Source organism: Pollicipes pollicipes, unplaced genomic scaffold, assembly GCF_011947565.3.
Source record: "Pollicipes pollicipes isolate AB1234 unplaced genomic scaffold, Ppol_2.1 Scaffold_3447;HRSCAF=4054_pilon_pilon_pilon, whole genome shotgun sequence".
NCBI classification, from domain to species: domain Eukaryota; kingdom Metazoa; phylum Arthropoda; class Thecostraca; order Pollicipedomorpha; family Pollicipedidae; genus Pollicipes; species Pollicipes pollicipes.
The window spans coordinates 17,902,310-17,922,283 of NW_023596297.1; the positions used below are offsets into that span (position 1 = coordinate 17,902,310).

Here is a 19,974-nt window from a genome sequence, read left to right on the forward strand (position 1 = left end):
TTTAACCCACAATTAGATTAACGTACTCCGTCTTAAGATTGCGAGCTTTCTCGCCCGTCATTTGCCAACTGAGCTTATTTATCACCGTGCGGCCGTGGTTCGCGTGATCGTCGATGTGCGGGCTGACCTGGGATAGTCAGCGCTGTCGTAGGCGCAGAACGACTCGGCCTGGTCACAGCCGGGCGGCGGGAGCGGCAACGCGCCGGCCAGCGGCCGTGACCCCGCCCCGGTCGACTGGAATGGCAAGCCGTTCAGGTCGACTTCTCCGATAGGCTGCAGGTAGGCGTGGCCGGCGGCGGCGGGGCGTGTCGAGTAGGCGGGGCGACCGCCCGAGCCGGCCGAGTAGGCGGGTCGGTCTAGCCCGGCCGGACGGTGCTGGCCGTCGCTCGACCCGGCCGGGTAGTACGGAGAGCCGGCCGCGCCGGATTGGTAGCCTGTGTACGTGGGACGGGACAAGTAGGTGGACGCACCAGGGTAGCTGCTGGCAGCCGGACGAGGCAGGAGCTCGTTGTTGCCCGTTATTTTCTGACGGTAACCTGAAATAAGAATTCGAGGTCGCCGAGTTACCTTGGGATGCTCTCGCAAAGTACACATTACGCAATTCAATCGGACCCGCAGTAGTTCTAATACATAAGTTGATGCTGTGCTGTCGGTCCTGTCGTCCCGTAAGCGGCAGGACCTTCCCCACACAGTTAGATGTGGCTGTAGGCGAAAAATATGCAATTTTCTTACCGTTGAAAGGTAAGTGCTATCCACCATCAGCAGGAAAAAGAAGCAAAAAAAAAAAACCTGATAAACTGGATGTAACCACGTCTTTGAGAATCGGCGGGGTGGGGGGGGGAGGGGAATAAGGATTGGAGGGGTCATACTGGAATCCGATAAGGGGAGACAGCCTGACCTGAAAAGGACGTTTGAAATAGAAGCGTGGAAAACGTCCATTGTGTCCGCATAGCTACAGGGAAGCATACCACTTTGTAAAAATTCCATGGACATGTCCCCGCCTCCTTTCCTCGCCAGTGGTTATACCCATGGTTGATCGGTGAACCCGTTTTAGATATGGGTCCTCATGCAATCGATGACTTAAAACCGCTGACAAGCAGTCGAAGCCAGCCATCGCTGACTTCAGTCACGGACCGAACGGTCACAAGTACAGATATCTATGTCACTAACTATGTGGTCATAAATGCAGATGCCTGTCAGTCACAGATACCTATGTCACAGACCGAGATGTCATAAATGCAAATGCCTGTCAGCCACAGATACCTATGTCACAGACCGAGCGGCACTCGCTCTCGGTGATGAAGTTGTTGCCGTTGCCCTTGCATCCTCCGTAGCGGAACGTCTTGCACTTCTCCTGGGATGAGTCCCAGTACCAGGATATGACGGTACCGGAGCAGGAGCCGCCGTCGGGGTACAGCTGGCAGGCGGCGCGTGAGAGGGTCTGGGCGTAATGGCTGGCTGCTGCCGTCCCGACCAGCACCTGGTGCCACAGCCGGTGGTCCGAGCTGCTGGTCGCGTGTCGGCCCTCCTCCGTCCCGGGAAACACCACCTGGCCACCCGCCAGGCTGCGCGCTCGCACCGCCGTCTCTGCAAATACCGCAATCATCAGAGTACAGATCTGCTGCTGCTCACTGGTCGCTGACGTCACGGCGTCCATACACAGCTGCTGGATGGCCGCCCATGTCATGGTGTCCATATACAGCTATGCGCTGCCCGATGATTTCACGGCATTCATATACAGCTGCTTACTGCCCGCCGACGTCATGACGTCCTATGCAGCTGTCAATCGACCACTGACGTCACGGAGTTCACCTACAGCTGTCAATGGTCGCTGACGTCATGGGGTCCACACACAGCCGATAGGCGGCCGCTAACGTCATGAGGTCCACATACAGGTCCAAGACGACCAGAAGCATTACAAAATCTGATAACCTCCAGCTGTTCAACACCCAAGACGTCAGACGGCCGGCCGCCTCCATGAGAACATGTTGTGGCAGGTGTGGCCTACGCCCCGACCAAAGTTCACCAGTTATCATCCTATCATTTCCACGTCGAAATAAGTCCGTTTTCGTGACTTTGCACACTGCCCACAGCTCTTTCAGCGTTCTGCACTCGGCCCATGCCGCAGATTCCAAACGCTTAGACATCAGCACATGTTAGGAGCTTTGTATGCTTTGATGGGCCTTGCCCCCCCCCCCCCCTACACCAAATAAAATCAACAATTCAAGACGGAAACATCCGCTTGAAAAGAACGATGGCGTGAATCAACATTTTTGAGAAATTTATAGAGTATGAATTTTGAATATAATTTACAGAATATTAATTAAAAATAGAATGTGAATAATGAAAAATACTAATTAATTTTTGAGAATTTTAGCTTCAAGCCTCCACAATGAGTTGGGAAGCTCTGGTTTTGCGTTGGAAGGTCGCCATTCAGATACTGCACGGCCGGATGCCTCAGAGAATGCCGTTGGAATACCGATGCTTTCCGTGGAAGATAATAGCGAATAAACCATATGGAAACTAAGGCACACAATGCATCCATCGAGCTATTGCCACTCCCTACCGTACCTTCACTGCCACTGCCATTCAGGCCACGCCAGCATGAGCAAATGACATGCTAGCATAAAGCCACTGTAGTTTTGCAGCACAATGGGCATTGCTACATCTTGCGCGCGACCCGAGCAAGGTCGTCCACGTCTGCATCCCCTCCCAAGGTGGGCTCTCCTCCGTCGGTCAGGGTCGCCTACGTCCGGGACACTCGGCGGTCAAAGTCGCAGGGAGGCGCCCGTTCTTCTGGTGCGCCATCCGTGTCGGCCGTGAGGGGCGGACAATGGCGGCTGGGCGGGAGCGGCAGCGGCCGACGCTGCCGTGTGGCGCCGCTTGCGTCAGCTGTCGGCTCGGCGGAGATGCGGCCCAGTGAGCGCTGGGGCGGCCCACTACCGAACGAGAGCTCCAGCCGACTCTGAGACAACAAATGGAAAGGCCACAGCGGGAAAGACAAGGTCATCATATGAGATGAAGGCTCCATTCGGCTGTTGCGGCGCTTGGCGAAACCCAGTGTGGCAGTGCTTGGCGGAGCCCACAATAATACAAAAGTCATTTTCATAACCGATTACGGTGCAAAACTTTTAAACTTGTTTTTTTTTTGCGTTCAGTTTATATAACACAACTTTTGTAAGCGATTCTCAGCCAACAATCTCACGTAGAACTTAAAAGCATGTTTTTAAAGACGCATACTTTGATGAATTGCGGTTGGTTGCCATAAGCAAGATCATGATTTTAAGGGCAGATATAATGCCCGATCTCGTCCTACCAAAAATCTCCGCAGCGTTTTAAAAACAGTCGGTGATATGTCTGATACAGATGCGACAAAACAAACTCCAATATTCTGGCCGCGTACCTTTTCATAGATATGAGGCACTAACAGAGCTTACACACCTAAACATGATCCACGAGGAATGATCCTTGACTCAAATGATCTTCAAAGCCTACCGATGTAAGCAACAATGCCACAGCCCGCATAATACATCCATCCCTTGAATTATTCACACGACTTACCGCCAGGCGTCTTGTTCAACATGAATTTGGGCGAGCCAAAGACATGTACTGAGGAAAAATACCTGTTAATAGCGACTCGTTGCACATAAAGGCGAATCCTGGATGCGCGTGAACTAACAAATCAATGTAAATGAAGCTGCACGAAAGCAATTACTTGCTTGCCAGAGAGTTTGGTGCATTCTCAATGTCATAGAAAAATTAAAAGCCTTTACAAAAACTTTCAGCGGATTGACACAACATGGAAGCGGCCAGCACTGAATAATCTTTGGCGTATGTTTAATATGACACTCTTGCTAGCTCCTTTTCACATTGATTAACGTTATGACAAGATACTGAATCGGTGTCGATATCACAAGTATCTGAAGGTTAGGGAAATGCGTGCATATATATATATATATATATATATATATATATATATAAATATATAGCTAGATATGACTAAGGAAACGCCGTGGTTTGTGTTAACCGAATGCATAACACATGATGTAAGCCGACTCCATTTAAACTGGACAAGCACTTCATCAGCACAAGTTATGACCGAATGACCCACAAGTTAAGTTTAGCTGTCACGTGTGGAATTGCGCGTTATGGAATGGTATCATTTTTGTTTGCACCCGATAATCTACTTCTCTCTTTTACTCTGTAATTTCGGACTCAATAAACACGGGTTAATTTCTTTTCAATGATAAAAGAAAGCAGTTAAACATTCTAAAACACATCTGCTTCATGGTTTCATTTGAAGCTCCAACATGACTACAGTGTTGCTCCGCAAAAGTACGCTGCTGTCAAAAACAGTGCAACCAGTATAATTACTGCTGTCTCGCATCTTTCAAAGTGTAACTCGGTGCTACCTGTTTCATACAGGTGGCCTCATGATTTACAAAAGTCTACCTCTTATTGCAGAAAATGGCCTTCCGAGCCACTATATGAAATATTTGCACTCTAGGTCAGTTATGGGGCCTCATTGACTTAAGTTTTGGTAACCTACGTGAGCTAGAAAGCCTTTAATTTGGTCAAAAGGGGTGAATAATTTGTTTTGAGGGGGAGGCGAAACACTCCCCAACCCAGCCTCCCCCACTGCCAAACAGGGGAAGGGGGAGCAACTGCCCCTATGCCACACCCCCTGCTGCGTCGCTCTTGGGGAGGAGAACGCGGGGTGTTGCATGTGGCGACGAGGACTCGCCTGTGATCAGCGTACAGTGAGAGATGTCCATAGACATAGGGGATGTCGTATGGCCTGGAGCTCGGGAAATGAACTCTGTAATTGTCAGGGCGCTCTGGTGCCCGTCCGCCATGTCCACGCGCAGACGTCACACGCACACTTTAGCGCAAGCTTCTGCCCGCGTTTAAGGTAGGCTGCTGAATGATTTATGGTGATTAATGAGTTGACCTCAATTGCAACTCAAGGCAACATTCAACACAATTGGCAGGACCTTACAGATCGGCCCATGGCGAGACCGTTGCCGGTCAATTTGCACAGGCGGGGAAAGGCGCAAGCGTCGCTGAATGAACGATTAAGTGATGAGCGGTGTGTAAGCGCATGCGCTGCGTTCTGAAAATAAATCCCTGAATTCTGCATTCTGTCTGTAGCGTGTTCCACAGCGGCCTCTCCAGCCACAATGTGAGCATTCTGGTTTTCGCTGCCAGGATAAATAACTTCAAACGGGAGCACTTGAGTTAACGCTGCTTTACTTGGCGGCTGCCACGAATGCCACCAACGTCGGTTTACACATCTCGTTCTCTGCTGTTTTTGCCGCTTACTTTGTCCCGTGGCGTGGCGTTCGGATCTAGTGCGTGACCGTCACGTAAACGTCAGCAACGGACCGGCCAAGGTCACGGTCATCCCCCCTCCTCAGCGCTGCGTGTTGCGGGGCACCCGCCCCGCCACACATCACAGCACCAGTACCGCAGGGAGGGCAACTGTGAGTCTGCTGGACATGATACACGGCAGCTTATTGGTGTCATATATGGTATCGATGGAGTTGCGAGCCTCCGTGCCTGTGCCTCATTTGTGCAGTCCAACACGATGACCTCTGTAGTAATGTTATAGTGTACACTACCCTTTTGGTAGTTCTGCCTTTGAACCGCTCAGACAAATGTATTGTTGATCTTGTTGCTGATCGACTCGCTCTAAAGTAGCCGGAGAACAACGTCCTCTACCAATTCCCACAACGCTAAACAGTCGTGAAAAATGAGCTAATAGGCGTCCCTTATCAGTAGAATGTGAATTATAAAACTGATGCCCGAGTCTCGTAGTCTGACCAAGCAGATACGATAGAAATAGTCTTTCAGAGTTGGTGCCTATGCATAAGGTACGAACTTAATTGCGTAGTTGAATAAATCTAGGCTTTGCCAAATCAGCATGCTCCACATGAATATTTACTTGCTAAAGACAACAGACATTGTAGTTTTTAGTGCTTAAAACGCTATTACGCAAATTCCAATAAATGATTACCTGTACATCGTTTGAACGCGGTTTTACGAGAGCACACTAACAAAAATGAACTTCCTTGAAACATTCAAGGCAATTGAAAGCGCACTCACGGGTCTTTCAAGCCCCTCCGGGCAGAGCAGTTTGTTTGTGACAATGCTATTTGGCGTGAGGCGGCGGTGAGGACGAGGACAATGGCAGTGAGGACGGGCACAGTGGCGCAGAAGATGTTCTTGGGGCCACGCCACCCCTGGAGGTGGCAGAGCCCCCTGGGGTCTAATAGTCCAATACCCGCTGGAGGTGACAGGGCCCCATGGGGTCAAATACTCCAGCACTTCTTGGCATTTGAAGATGTTGCATAGCACATGACTAAAACAAAAACTAGACACACGTGTCATCAAGATAGGATACCTGACATACAAAGTTCCTACAACGAAAAAAGCCTTTATACCTAAGAAGAGGATCCCGCTGGGTTAGAGTGGTCCCATATTACCCGATTAGGCCCTCCAGGAGCGGAATCCTGGCTACGCCACTGGATGCACGCCAGAGTGATTCAGAAAACACTTTTAGTAGGAGGATGGCATGTTTAGCCCCGGACTAGTGTTTTTACCCGTTCCCTGCTTTACGTTATCAATCATCGTTGATATTTCAGGTCGGTATTTATAAAGTCCATAAAGTGTACCAACGCTCCCAAAAAAACATTTTCACCTCCTTTTGGTGTTGAAGTCTCCTTTGCGACAGCAAATCAAAGCAGGATATTCGCATGACTACCTCAGTGAAACTGACCTTACGTTAGGGACGGCCCCACGACAGCAATTATTAGCGTGTTTCTGCGTGTGAACGTGCGTGTGTCTAGTACATAAGCGTTTGCGTGCGAGTTCGTTGTTGAAATAATATTTGTGTTTGCCTGCCAGTGCGTTGTTGAAGCGATATTTGCGTTTGCGTCCATATGTGTTTAGTACGCACGTGCCCGCGCCGCTTGTGTGTGTGTGTGTGTGTGTGTGTGTGTGTGTGTGTGTGTGTGTGTGTGGTGTGTGTGTGTGTGTGTGTGTGTGTGTGTGTGTGTGTGTGTGTGTGTGTGTGTGTGTGTTGTGTGTGTGTGTGTGTGTGTGTGTGTGTGTGTGTGTGTGTGTGTGTGTCCGCGTGTTTAAATAAAGGATGTTACCCATCATTCTACCGCACCTTTCAAGATGGGATGCCCTCCATGTCATGTTACAGCATATCTTTATAGTGTGTTTGAGGACCATGGCAACAGACGTTTCACAGCATAAGCCCAGGCATAAACCCTGAGATGTCCGGGGCAAGCGAGCGGCTAAAGAGCGGCTGCTTCACCATAATACCGCGTATCTGTGTAAGACACCTCGAAGTACTTGCATACCTCAGTTCTCAAAACGAGCGCCCGGAATGCAGACTTATACTTACCATTGGCCACTATCAGGGGCGCGCGATGTGCCGTTCGGGCCGCCGCGTGGTCGTGCTGGCCGTCAGCCGCGCTGGTAGTGGTTCCGTCGGACGCCGCTGCGAGACAGACCCAGGCCAACACCACCTGCCGGCACACAGACCGAACCGCCGACTTAGGATACTCTCGACAGCGCATGAAGCTGCTACAGGCGATCGTTATTGGGTACCACAGAGCGGCTGGCGGCACGCGAAAGAAATTGAGCATGGCCGGTGTCAAAGTATTCCTCCTTAGCTTTACTTTGTGCGTCTGTCTACTTAAGCACTGTCCAGGCACTGCATGCCTCTACGGTGATACCACACAAACACTCCTCTGGCAAATGGTCTATTACCTCAGCCCGTCCACACTCCGTATGCAGAAGCTGCTCAAAGGTATTTTTACATATATCCTGACACTAAGTGACGAGTTATGACACCTGGTCTCGCTTTGCCCGCTTTGAGCACACCCTCAACATATGACAACGAAAAAGAGCACCGTGGTCAACATCGGTTCACGATGTAACACCACGAGCTAGATGGAAGTATCTACATTTCTAGATTAGTCTTGAATGAAAAAGTATGGTGGTTACCACAAACTCACACTTCATCAGACACATCGACGATTCAGACAACGCCTGGAATCGATCGACAGCGCCAGCCAAATCCCACAGGTCTTTCTCAGCCGGCGGACTGACCTGCTCACCATGTTGACCTCTCCAAACTAGCCACGCCATGATAAATACATACTCTGCGTACTCACCAGCATTTGACGGACAGTGAGCTCCATGCTGTGGCGTCGGATGGCGGACGGGTCACCTCTGGGACCGGGAGGGTGACACGAGCTGGGCCAGCGTCGGTCGACAATGTGCCGCGCCGCCGTCCCGCTGCTGTAGGACCCCGGCGACGCCTTTCGCTGGCTGAAGGCGAGGTCGGCGGGGGTCGACCTCGCCTTCAACCGGTCACGGCAGAGTGACCTCAGCTTCGGCCGGACGACCCGGGCCGCGGCGACGAGGGGTCCGCTAATTATGTGGCACCCGTCCCCGTCCCACCCCCGCCCGAAGACCGCTCCCGTGTCGTCGGCTGATGGGGGTCGGAGTCGAGGGCGAAGAGGACGCAATAACGGATGTCGGGCGCACGAGCCGTTCGCTGAAATGTCAAGGTGCGAACATGATACGAGGACAGAGGATGGGCGGTTAGAAATAGACTGAGGAATGACAAGTGATCACACCAAGTCGTGGTGCGGATTTACAGGCGCATGAAAGGGGCGTGCGGTTTTCGATGCAGTGTTCTTGTGGTGTGCGTGCGTGTGTGTGTGTGTGTGTGTGTGTGTGTGTGTGTGTGTGTGTGTGTGTGTGTGTGTGTGTGTGTGTGTGTGCGTGCGTGCGTGCGTACGCGCGTGCGTGCGTGCGTGCGTGCGTGCGTGCGTGGGGCTCGACTAGGGATTTCTATCTTCAGATAGCTCATCACCGCAGCAAATCCACTTGGTAAGGGGGGGAGGAACAGTGTAAGTTTGCGGTGTCCATGTACCTCTGTGTACATCCTTCTTACAAAATTATATTAATGACTGTAGAAACAGCCATTTCTTCGGTGACATAAATGTTGTGTATTTGGTGATGGTGATCGATTTAATCGATTTACAGAATGTTTATTTTGGTAACAAATTGTTGGGTGTGCTCTAGGACTCCACCTTCCAATTGTGAAATTCCAATTCTACGGCAGAGCTTCATAGAAAAGCTGTATGTGCCGTGTTTTACGCACGATCCCTCTGCCGTTTAACCTTCCTGACATTGAACAGCCGCTGCCACCTGCCGCAGGCCATTCAAGTCAGAGGGCAAATAGCGAGCACACATAGACGCTGCCAAGATCGAGAATGCAGAGGCCCACCCTCACCCCACCACAACCCCTGCGTGACAAGTTCTCGCTGGGATGCTCCCCCCCCCCCTCCCTTGTTTGATTGCCTTGGACGTACCCCCGAGAGCGCTTACATAGCGACGTGAAACCTCATATCGCCACAGATGGGTGGGGATCGCCAGGAGCTGATACCAATTAATTAAGCTACGGAGGACGCCAAGCCGTTGCTGTTGGTCACGATTTGTCATTTTGGTAACTGTTCATGCCCTTCTACCTGCAATCGGAGGTTTTAGCCCTGATATCTGGTCGGTTCACTATACCCGATTTTAACTGGCACCATTGGTGATGACTCAACCTCCTGATGGTAACCAGGCCGCTTCAGCTTGCTGATGTAGTTGGCGATCAGCCTCCATAGTTTGGTGCTGGTAGTGGTCATTCTGGTTGTCCGATTAAGTTTGTCCCAATATTGGGCCGGCATGAACGCGGGGAAGGCCCTTACACCAAAATGGGTAGCCACCAGGATTTCACACCTGGGTCCCAATCGTGCGCTCGGCAATGTTTAACGCAACGTTTCGCGAATCCAACTGGACACTGAGCTGACCCATTGCCACGTTGCTTGTTTTTTTAAGGACAGCGTGACGAAGCGTCGGGTCAAGACATGTTTACTACTATGCAGTGGCGTAGTTCCGTAAGATGAGTTGCTGGGGGCGAGCAGTGCATAACGATTCAACTTACCCATAAAAGGCGTCAACAATCGGACATCATCCGGGTTCTGACCCAGTTTGGTAAAGATGAGGAAGGGGGCTGGAGTCCGTCAACCTGAATAGCACACAACACCTCTGCTGATATGAGTTGACTGCAAGGCAAGTCAGCGAATATGGCAGCTGATTCAACAACTTTAACTCCATTTCAATTTTTTATTCAGTTCTATGACATTGCACCGAACAAAGCGGTGACTATCACATTTGCCTGCCATCTCCCCCCAGGATCAGTCGTCACTATGAGCAGGGCTTTGCCAGCGCGTAGGGTTGGGCTGGGAACACGAACGTGCTCTCTCTATCCATCTGAGGGAATTTCGTGGCACTGTCCACAGGATCATTGATCAAAGTAACAGGATCATTGCTCTCCTGGAGAGAGCAATAATCTCACCGCCAGCATTTCGCCGACGTAAAATATGGGCTATGTATTGATCGGCAGTTTGAACCCCCATCGACTAGTCCTCGTTCACCAACTGCCGGTGAAGCCACTACTGCCATCATTTGAATCATAACAATTTGGCGTCGTCCAGTGGCATGTAAAGTCGACCAGAATTGGCTGCGTATTACCTACAGTTGTATATCATACCCGTTTCGTATTTCTAGGACGCAAAGCAGTGCTTCAGCTCGCACAGTTCCAGTCAAACCATGTAGCGTGACTTACCGAAACGACATGAACATTCTTACTAACTAAATCCCTAGCGCATTCTTCGCCCGCCAAACTTACAAAAAAACATGCACAATATCGCCCTTTTAAAACGCAGAATTGACACGTCAACGATGTTAATATGACACAATTGATGGACGAACACTCTCAGCAGTCCGTAACGTCCACGCGTCACGGCCCAGGGGCGGGCCGGTGCAGCCGTTCACGCCCCGCCCGATCGGAACCAACAGGCCGTCCCGCTGCGGCATCCGTAATGCTGTCAGCAGCTTCAACGGTGCCTTGTTGTGAGAACACTGGAAATAGCAGCAACTGCCTGCACGTAGTCTCCCCATGTCTGCAATTTATTAGTGATAATTTCTCGATGGACTGCAACGCTCTGCAGCCGGGTGTGTATTCGCGAGTACACGGGCGCGCGAGCGAGGAAGCCATTTGTCACGAGCATGTGGTCGTTCCGTTAGATGAGTGTAAGTAGTATATTGCAAGACGTCCACAGCTAAGTCATCAGAAAATTATAGGGTGTACAACTTTGTCAATGACGCTACAAAACCAGAACGTTTATCATACGGTAACGAAAATCACCGTCGTTTTCATTGAGGCATCAAAACAAGCCGGCGGCACCACAGCGGGTTGACGTTCCGAATTGACGTGCCATCTTTTTCTTGAAATAACAGTTTTAAACGGGGCTAAGCACACTGAACTGGACATCACAACGTCGTGAGATAATCCACGAGTATCGTTAAAACACGACACCAATGTCAGAGCGATCTGTCTGCGCTTGTTCTTGGGCATGGTGACTCGACGCGTGCTAAGTTTGTTAAGTAAGGTTACCCGACGCGCGCTAAGTTTGCTAAGTTAAACAAAGAGTCCAGATCAAACGTATCGTGACATTCCCAACCCTTCCCGACATCTGGTCGCTGAGCATGGTGCAGCCGTGTACCACGACACACAGTACAAAGAATGGCACAATCTTCCCCCTGCCGACATACGACACGCATCTCCACCCAACCACCTTCTGTGAGATAAGACGACACAACAAATACCCGAAGCAGATTCAGCCGGCCCGGCGCGCCTCGCCCGGGGCTTCCGCCGACCCGGCCCCTGCCGGCCCTGAGATTCGGCGGCGGCGGCCGGCCGCGCTAGAGGTGCGGCAGAAGGTCCCCGATCGCGGGTAGCACCAGCTCCGGCACCTGGACGGCCTCGTCGGCGCGCTCCGAGCCGCGCAGCCGCTGCAGCTCGGCGGCCGTCGTCACGCCCGTCAGCACAGCCATCGTGCGCAGGCCGCAGAGGTTCCCCATGGTGATGTCCGTCTTGCAGCTAGCGACAGGACGGCGCCATCAGAGCTCGGCGCGGCTCACAAGACAGCGCGGCGAGCACGGCGCAGCAGGCGGGCGGCTACCGGCGACGCGCCCCCGCAATGACCTTCTGCTTGACAACATGCATCCAGCAAATACACACCAGCCGGGCGACGTTTGCGGCATGGAACGAGCGAAGGTTGATCATAGTGATAGTTGTACCATTGTAACCGTCGTCGTCGTAGATGATGGGAAGACATAGGTGAGTAAAACCCATCATCTTCAAGCACCCATATGATTATGACTCATACGGGCAGTGCAATATACTTCTTTCATAAGTTCAGCAGACAGGGGTGCGCTGATGCTTAGCTTACGCACACTCACGCAACTTTGCAAGCAACGGTGCTTGAAGACTGACTGCCGCTCGCCACGAGTCTGTCTTCACCTCCAAATTGCAACAGGCAAAATCGATGCATTGTTTGTTTCCTCCCCTGCTGACAATGCTCACTTGTCTCCGACCATGAGGGTGCGGGCCGGGTCGAGACCGTGCTGCTGCCGGAGAGCCTCGAACACCTGCTGGGACGGCTTGCCCATGACGACCGGCTCGCGACCCGAGGCCACGCACACGGATGCCACCATGGTGCCCGTACCTGCCGAGCACGAGCAGCAGGGTCGCACGAGGACACCACATGGCCGTCACCGCGGGGGCCGCACTTATACAGGCTAGACGAGCAGGGTCACACACCGACACGCCGGGACACGCCCCACTGTGTGATCGCACCTGTTCACGCTGGGGGAGCAAGGCCGCACACTGGAACACATGACTGACATGCCAAGGACTAGGGTTGACAAAAAGTGGGTTTAACACGTTTTTTCACCCATCTTTTCCGATTGGTCGGTATGAATGGCTTCGCACTGCACGTAGATGTTCAGCACAGATTGTTTTGTGTACTCTAAACGTTCCGCACGACTAACGTAGTGTCGCCCAGTTCAACAGATAATTTTGCACCCACTATTTCGCTAGGCAAGCATGCAGAGCGTTTTCCGTGCCGCGCAATGCTGCGCGACGGTCGCCCAGGACCTAGGTTGACCCTCGTTAGCCGGTGGCCAGGGTGACTTTACAGGCCAGTCGACGGCAAACGGTGCGCCCGCTCCCCGGACTCGTACCTACTGCCGTGTAAGTTGACCGGCATCGGTACGATTTATTCGCCAGCGCTTAGTCACTAATTAAGGTACTAGTCATTATCAGGTCAAACGCGATTAAGTTTCTGGCGGGTTTTTCGTTTTGTCGTTCTTCAGTCACACTAGATTTGCGTTTCTAAAATCAGCGGTTATCCACGAGTACCGATAGCACCGATAGTGTAAATAGTGTCGTGGCTAACCTGCGCGTTTGGAAAACCAAAGATACGGGGTTCGATTCCCTCGGTTTCCTACCTTCCTGCCACGATACGTGACAGGCGACGCCACAGAGCCTCAGCAGCTGAGTGCGTCGTAAAGCCACAGTCACACACAGCCGTTACAAGCGCCGTCAGCCACTGGGATACTGCGTCCAACATCAATTCCCCCGGACTTATGGGGCGACCAGCCGGGTCGAAAAAGCCGTAGCCGTTGTTTTTGAGCGGGAGTTCATCAGCTTCAGCCGGCTTAAGATGGCCTAAGCCGTCATATTAATTTGCGATTATATAAAATGGGCCCGGGAACTATCCATGACTGTCACATATTCAGAAGTGTGGAGTGGAAAATGAATCCATGCCATCCAATTTTACAACTCGATCTCATCACATAACAAATAGCCGATGCTCCTGGTTGAAAATAATTGATGGTGTCACTTTCAACTGTTGTCATCTCCTCCGCCCTAATGGCAGGGACGTTCAAAGACAGCAACACTAGCTATCCAGCATGGTCTGGCGGAGCACGTGCAGGATTCGCCTGTAGCCATCTGTGGACATCTGCACAATGAGAAGTGTGCACCAATCGTCAGCTATCCAAATTGTTCAATGTATCAAGTGCATACGTAAGAGGTAAGGGCAAAAAAAAAAAACGCATGTCTCTTAGCGTGAGCTTTAAGCTTCTGGGCCTACAGCAAAACGCTCTCTAAATTTCTTTCAGGGAATGATACCCATATTCTGATCTTACAAAGCATTGTACAGCCCCAGCAACCACAGAATAAAGCAAATATTGCTACAAATGGTGACCTTATATTATGATGATGATTGGGCGTTTTAGGGCGTGCCGACTTCTGCGGTCATTTTGCGCCCAGTGACCTTATATAAAGCTGGCCATCTGTAGCAGTGCATGCCGCAATGCTTCCAGATTTGAAAGAATCACGGTAAATGCCTCCATGTTTGAAAGCACTTCTATTGTGCCACTGAAGACATTTATGCAAACTTCACAGAAATATTACAGCACAATGGGAGAATGTGTGGCAACATGAAAATGTCTTATGAATCAGGAGAAAGCGGTGCCACTGCATTCACCCTTTATTGAAACCGAGATTTCTTTTTGACTATGCCACACCCCTTCAGCCGGCCCATAACAGCGGACAAAAGTTAATAGCTGGTTTAAATCATACGGTACCCCAACACACCAAGCCGCCGAGGATGGCGATAAGCGTGCCATGCCAACACACACAACTATCCTATGCATGCTCCGCTGCCAGTATCATGCAGAACAGACATGCATTATGCTTCATGTAGCGAGTGCATTGCGGATCAGGCACGGCGACAGCACATCACGTCGATAGCCATCACAGTGACGATCCGCCACCCACGCTCTGACATACCACGAACCTAACAAAGGGATATCAAGTGCTATGCCGAATTTCAATGGTCTTAGGCGGCACTGATCAGACCAGAAGAGTGAATTGGTGGGCAGATTGTTCGTTATCATAAAGCAGACGGTCTTGTTGTGAGCGTAGTTGATGCCTGGCCGCCAAGCGCACGCCCAGGACAGCCCTGCGCGGCCCCCTCCTCTCACCAGGGCAGATGAGGTGCTCCATAGGGAAGCGCTCGTCGCGGTTGGTGGCCACGAAGAGCACGTCCGGGTTCTTCAGGTAGGAGGACGCCTTCAAGATCTTGTTGAAGGAGATGTGGCTGTCGAAGCCGACCACCACGGCGCCCACTTCGGGATCGAGGCGAATGTGGTCGAGCCGGCCGTCAAATACGTTGCCCTCCATCACATCCGGCTGCCGGGCGGGAGAGTGGCAAAATCGTCACCTCACCTCGCCTCACCTCACCTCACCTCGTCACACCTCACCTCACTTCATCTCGCCTCTCGTCTCACCTCACTTTACCCTACCTTATCTCATCTCATCTCAGCTCATCTCATCTCACCTCACTTCACCTCACCTCACCTCACCACACCTCATCTCATCTCACTTCACCACACCTGGTCTCACCTCACCTCACACAGCTCTGGCAACCACACGCGCAGCCCATGCACAGAGAGGCTCAAAGAGAAACCCTAACATCCATGTTGCATTTCTCACCAGTGCCCATGCATGGTCAGACCTAAACAACTACCAGCGACCTGTTACTGCTCCACCGTGTCATCCAGGCATCTGGTGTTAGGTGGGCCAGCACTATCAGTGCACCCTGACATGTGCAAATGGAAACAGACAAACACCCTCTGGCCGCTGGTTACAACAGGCGGCATCATCACGTTCAGAAAATTTAATCCACACAATGATCATCAGGGTGGCACACAGCCTCCGATATCCCAAACATCGGCAGGTCTGGCGGCGAGCTCACAGCTAGCTGCTGACTGTGTGAGGGTGGCACAGTTCAGCCTGGCCGGCGTCCGCCGATCCAGCCCCTGGCGGCGACAGTGGCGCCACCCAGCGGCGGCTGCTGACTCACGCCAAGGCCGATGTGACGGATGCCGGCGGCGTCCAGCTCGCGGGACAGGCCGGTCGAGCCCACCAGGTACACCTTCTTGTCGAAGTGAAGCGACTTCAGGTACTGCACCGTCAGGAACGACGTGCTGACCACCTGGGACTGGGGGCAGCGGCGCTGTGTCAGACTGGCGCCGCAGCACTCAGTCGCAGGAGGACGCCCACAGAAGCTTGATCAGGTGCAACAACGGCCTGAGCTGCCGCGCATCACACAGGATACCATCAAAGACCCAAACAGGCCTACCTATCGAACAGTGCATGCGCTTTTGTGAAAACCACGACAGCGCGCAGCGTGCTAATCAGGAAAACGCACCCGTTGTATGTGTCATGCTCGCTGCATGAACAAGCAGCCAAAGCAGGAGACCTGCCACCATGCCAGATCTGGGGTTGAGTTATGAATCTGATTAAAATCTCCTGAACAATGCATCCATTACCTTGCTTGAGACCATCTTTGGTTAGCATATAATGTTGCACAAACATGTTTGCTTTTTGCAGGAAGCTGTGCTAAATGATGCTCAAAACTACTTAAAAGTAACTGAAACAACCAGAATAGGTTGGCTTGTAGTACTAAATAAGGCAGCTCCAGAGGCATAAAAACATTCAAGAAATGGTGATGATGTGGGGGAAAGGGAGGGGGGGGGGGGTGCAGGAAGACTCTTTTTGCAAGTCAGTCATTTTGATGCAATGCCACATGGTTAATTTGACAATCTCATGAAATGTGTAGGGCACTGACAGACATGTGTCTTTGCATGTATATATATATATATATATATATATATATATATATATATATATATATATATATATAACTTGAACATGAGCTAGACTGAGCCAAAACATCAATCATCTACTCAGCAGATCTTACTGTTCACAAAAGTAACTCGGCCACCCACCCCACGAAACCTGCTGAGCAAGTGCTGACATACCTGAGAGCATTGGAAGCCTAACTTGGCACACTTGCTGACATACTCATTTTGTGTTTTAGTGCTGTTGTTGGTTACCAAGAAAACCTTCTTCCCGAGCTGTTGCAGCTTGTTCACCACTGCTTCCGCGTCCTTAATCACATTAGCGCCATGCCACAGCACACCTGAGATAGGATAAAACACAAGAAAATGCGTTAGATAACATTTCTCCCGACAAAAGTTCAACCAAATCAGATGTTTCAACGCAGGATTCATGAATGCGCCATGTGAAAACAAAAACACTATAAGCCCAGTTAATGTACACAATTTTTGTCACCTGAGAGTTTGCTCCTTAGCTTAATCAGACTGGCCGTCTGTCTCCCAGCCCGTGCCTGACAAGGCTAGATGCGCTACGGCGCTCGTTATTTTCCCCGAGCTGGGATGCCCTGAGGTCGATGATAGCAGCCACTCAAGCAAGATCAGATGAAGGAGTCATGAGTTCACACAAGTACTGCTTAGTGTAAGCTCTGATCCCAGAAATCCATACAATCAATAAGTTGGCCTAGACTTGAAAAAATGTCTCATTACATGGCCTGTCTTTTAGCGGGTACCAACGTGTCAGCTGAAGGTCTGGATTAATGTGTTTTGAGAATATCTATCCATAGATAAATGTCATCAGAACTATATGCTGGAAGACTGCCTGGGACATTATATGCCTGCTAACTTTTGCTTATTTTCATTAAGCCATGTGAGATTCAAAATATATGAAAATCAAATTAGTATGGCTGGGTAGCTGTTAAAATAATCATCAAACATAGCCTTACCTGAAACAATGTTTTTGTTTCAACAGAGGAAGAAGTCAGCACATATGTGCTATTAATACATAAATCTGGTGCTCACTATTAGGAATAAAACAATCCCATTCTCCCAAACATACATCAACATACTGACATGGCAAACAGTGTGACTAACAATAATATTGCAGATGCAGCTTGAATGTTTCATTTGGGATGTCTCTCATTGTACCATGCATACACTGTAAGACAAATGTAAAAATAAAGATGCATGCATAACACCATACACATTCTTACATGGAAATAAATTGCTACAAAGACAACAATCATTTGCTTACCATCACAATCAAACAAGAATGTGTCAACTGACTCCAGCAGTGCCTTTGCCCCACTAGCATCCAAATAAGATGCTTGTGTTTTCATATTTTTCAAGCCAAGAAACCTGAAACAAGCAAGTGGACAAGTAAGCAAACATTTTCCCCAAGATGCAATATGCTCTATTGCTCTGCTTGAGGTGGTGGCATGAGGTTCTCATCAGGAACATTTTTTTTGGTAGCTGACTGGGGGGAGGGGAGGGCTAAGCTGAGCTGAGCACTTGCCAGCCCAAATTCTAAAAATGTGTTTCTCAATGAATTCAGTTCAATTTATTTTGCAAAGAACAATTTCCAGCTTCTTATTTGTCATCATTTCCCAAAAGCCTTCATTTCAGCACTGTAGTACATGTTCACAGCCACCAAAGGATGTCCATGGAGAGGTAAGATTTGTGTGGTACTTGAGTGTTTCTTATCAATAAAAATCCAGCAGAAGTATTAGGGGCTACAACAACACTTGATGTGGGGGGGGGGGGGGAGGAGCATTGGGTGCACTGGGCAAACTGGGCCCAACAAAAGAATATAAATCAACACTTTTACAGGCTGTGCTTGAAAATGACTGGCTTTAAAGCCATCCCTGCAAAAGATTCAATCAAAACTTGACTTAAAGACAAAGCTTCCTCCAAAATGACAGGCTCAGCACCAATGTAACAAAAATAACCAGACACTGATCACCATATGCAACAACTAACATAGATTAGAAACACAGGTTTCAGTTATTTAAATCCAGATTCCTTCAATCAAGATCATTTCTGGTCCACACAGTAGTATGATCTTTTCTGTCAAAACCTGTTGGCATCAAGGGTTCATTTCACATTGCATAAAAAAGCTCTGTGCTGAATGACCTTTCAATACTCATAATATTTTGGACATGTTGGGTATGGTCAAAATATCTCACCAGGGTGCAAGATACATTTCCAAGCTATGCAGGACTCAACAAATTTTTGTATTTTGATAAGTTGTTCAGAATTGGATTTTACTGAACATGAAGCTCATCTGAACATATTTACTTTCTGCCTTTAAGTATCAAAGTTAAACAACCACATCAATTATTGGTGGCTACTGGTATAATTTTTTTCCATAGCGGGTGGTGCTCACTCATACTCAACTCATAATGCATTTAAAAGGCTCCTGAGGTACACTGTGCCATAAAAAATTAAATCTGAACTATGCTAAATAATAGATCCATCATTTTTCTGGTTCATGACAAGCACTACAAAGAAACATGACCCTTTACATAGGCCTGCAACTTCTTGACAGGCCAACATAAACTGCTTCTATGAGGCTGCACACCGTCAGCACTGAGCGGAACAGTATCACAATTACCATTTTCTGGAAAGAATGCGATGCCTGTGAAATAAGCAGTTAAGCATCATGCTATTTTCTGTGGAAATCAGAGATTTGAGCTGGTTAGTATTACGACAAAGCATATAAATCACCGCGGCAGACACATCCACTATCACAGCAATAAACAGCGATGCTAAGTTACATGAATTTGTGTACGTTCTATATGGCCTACCTCTTCCCAAATGGATTGAAATGGAACCTAAAGCGAAATTACAGGCACAGCCGGCCCTTAGAAAAACACTTGCAACAGAGCGGGCCACGGGATTCGCCGTTACACCGCCTTGGGGTATCCGCAGAATCCAATATCCACTAGAAGGTCCATAAAGCGCCATTATTGTCTTCAAAGGTACTCGATACATCGCCACTAATTCCAATGTTGGTGCATTTGCTTGACTTTCCTTGGATCTCAGGCACGAGCAATCACCTGTATTGGTTGATTACGCTGTCTTAGACGAAGTATGTATGATGTCAGCTAAAAGATAGCAGTGATGCTGCATCAGCTGAAATTCTAGAAACAGGTCGTGGTGCTTAAGCCATTTTCGTTTGTTTGGGGGAAGACGAGTAATGTACGGGCCTGGTAGTCAGTGACCTTTTAGCACAATTGTTACATCGGCACTGCACCAAAAATAGCACAAGATAAGTAAAAATACGTCTTGAAAATGTTACAAGCGTTA

At 49.7% G+C, this 19,974-nt stretch overlaps 1 protein-coding gene across 1 annotated transcript; it reads right to left on the reverse strand.

The window, feature by feature from the left end:
• Positions 1 to 11,678: 11,678 nt before the first annotated feature.
• LOC119092026 (glycerol-3-phosphate phosphatase) lies at positions 11,679 to 19,581 on the reverse strand. The gene is made up of 7 exons (XM_037214980.1): positions 19,473 to 19,581; positions 17,921 to 18,024; positions 16,813 to 16,973; positions 15,852 to 15,989; positions 14,971 to 15,178; positions 12,503 to 12,644; positions 11,679 to 12,016 (listed from the first exon to the last, which is right to left on the reverse strand). The coding sequence occupies exons 2-7, from the start codon at positions 18,003 to 18,005 to the stop codon at positions 11,839 to 11,841; spliced, it is 912 nt and encodes a 303-aa protein (XP_037070875.1). The 5' UTR covers positions 18,006 to 18,024; positions 19,473 to 19,581; the 3' UTR covers positions 11,679 to 11,838.
• Positions 19,582 to 19,974: the final 393 nt, after the last annotated feature.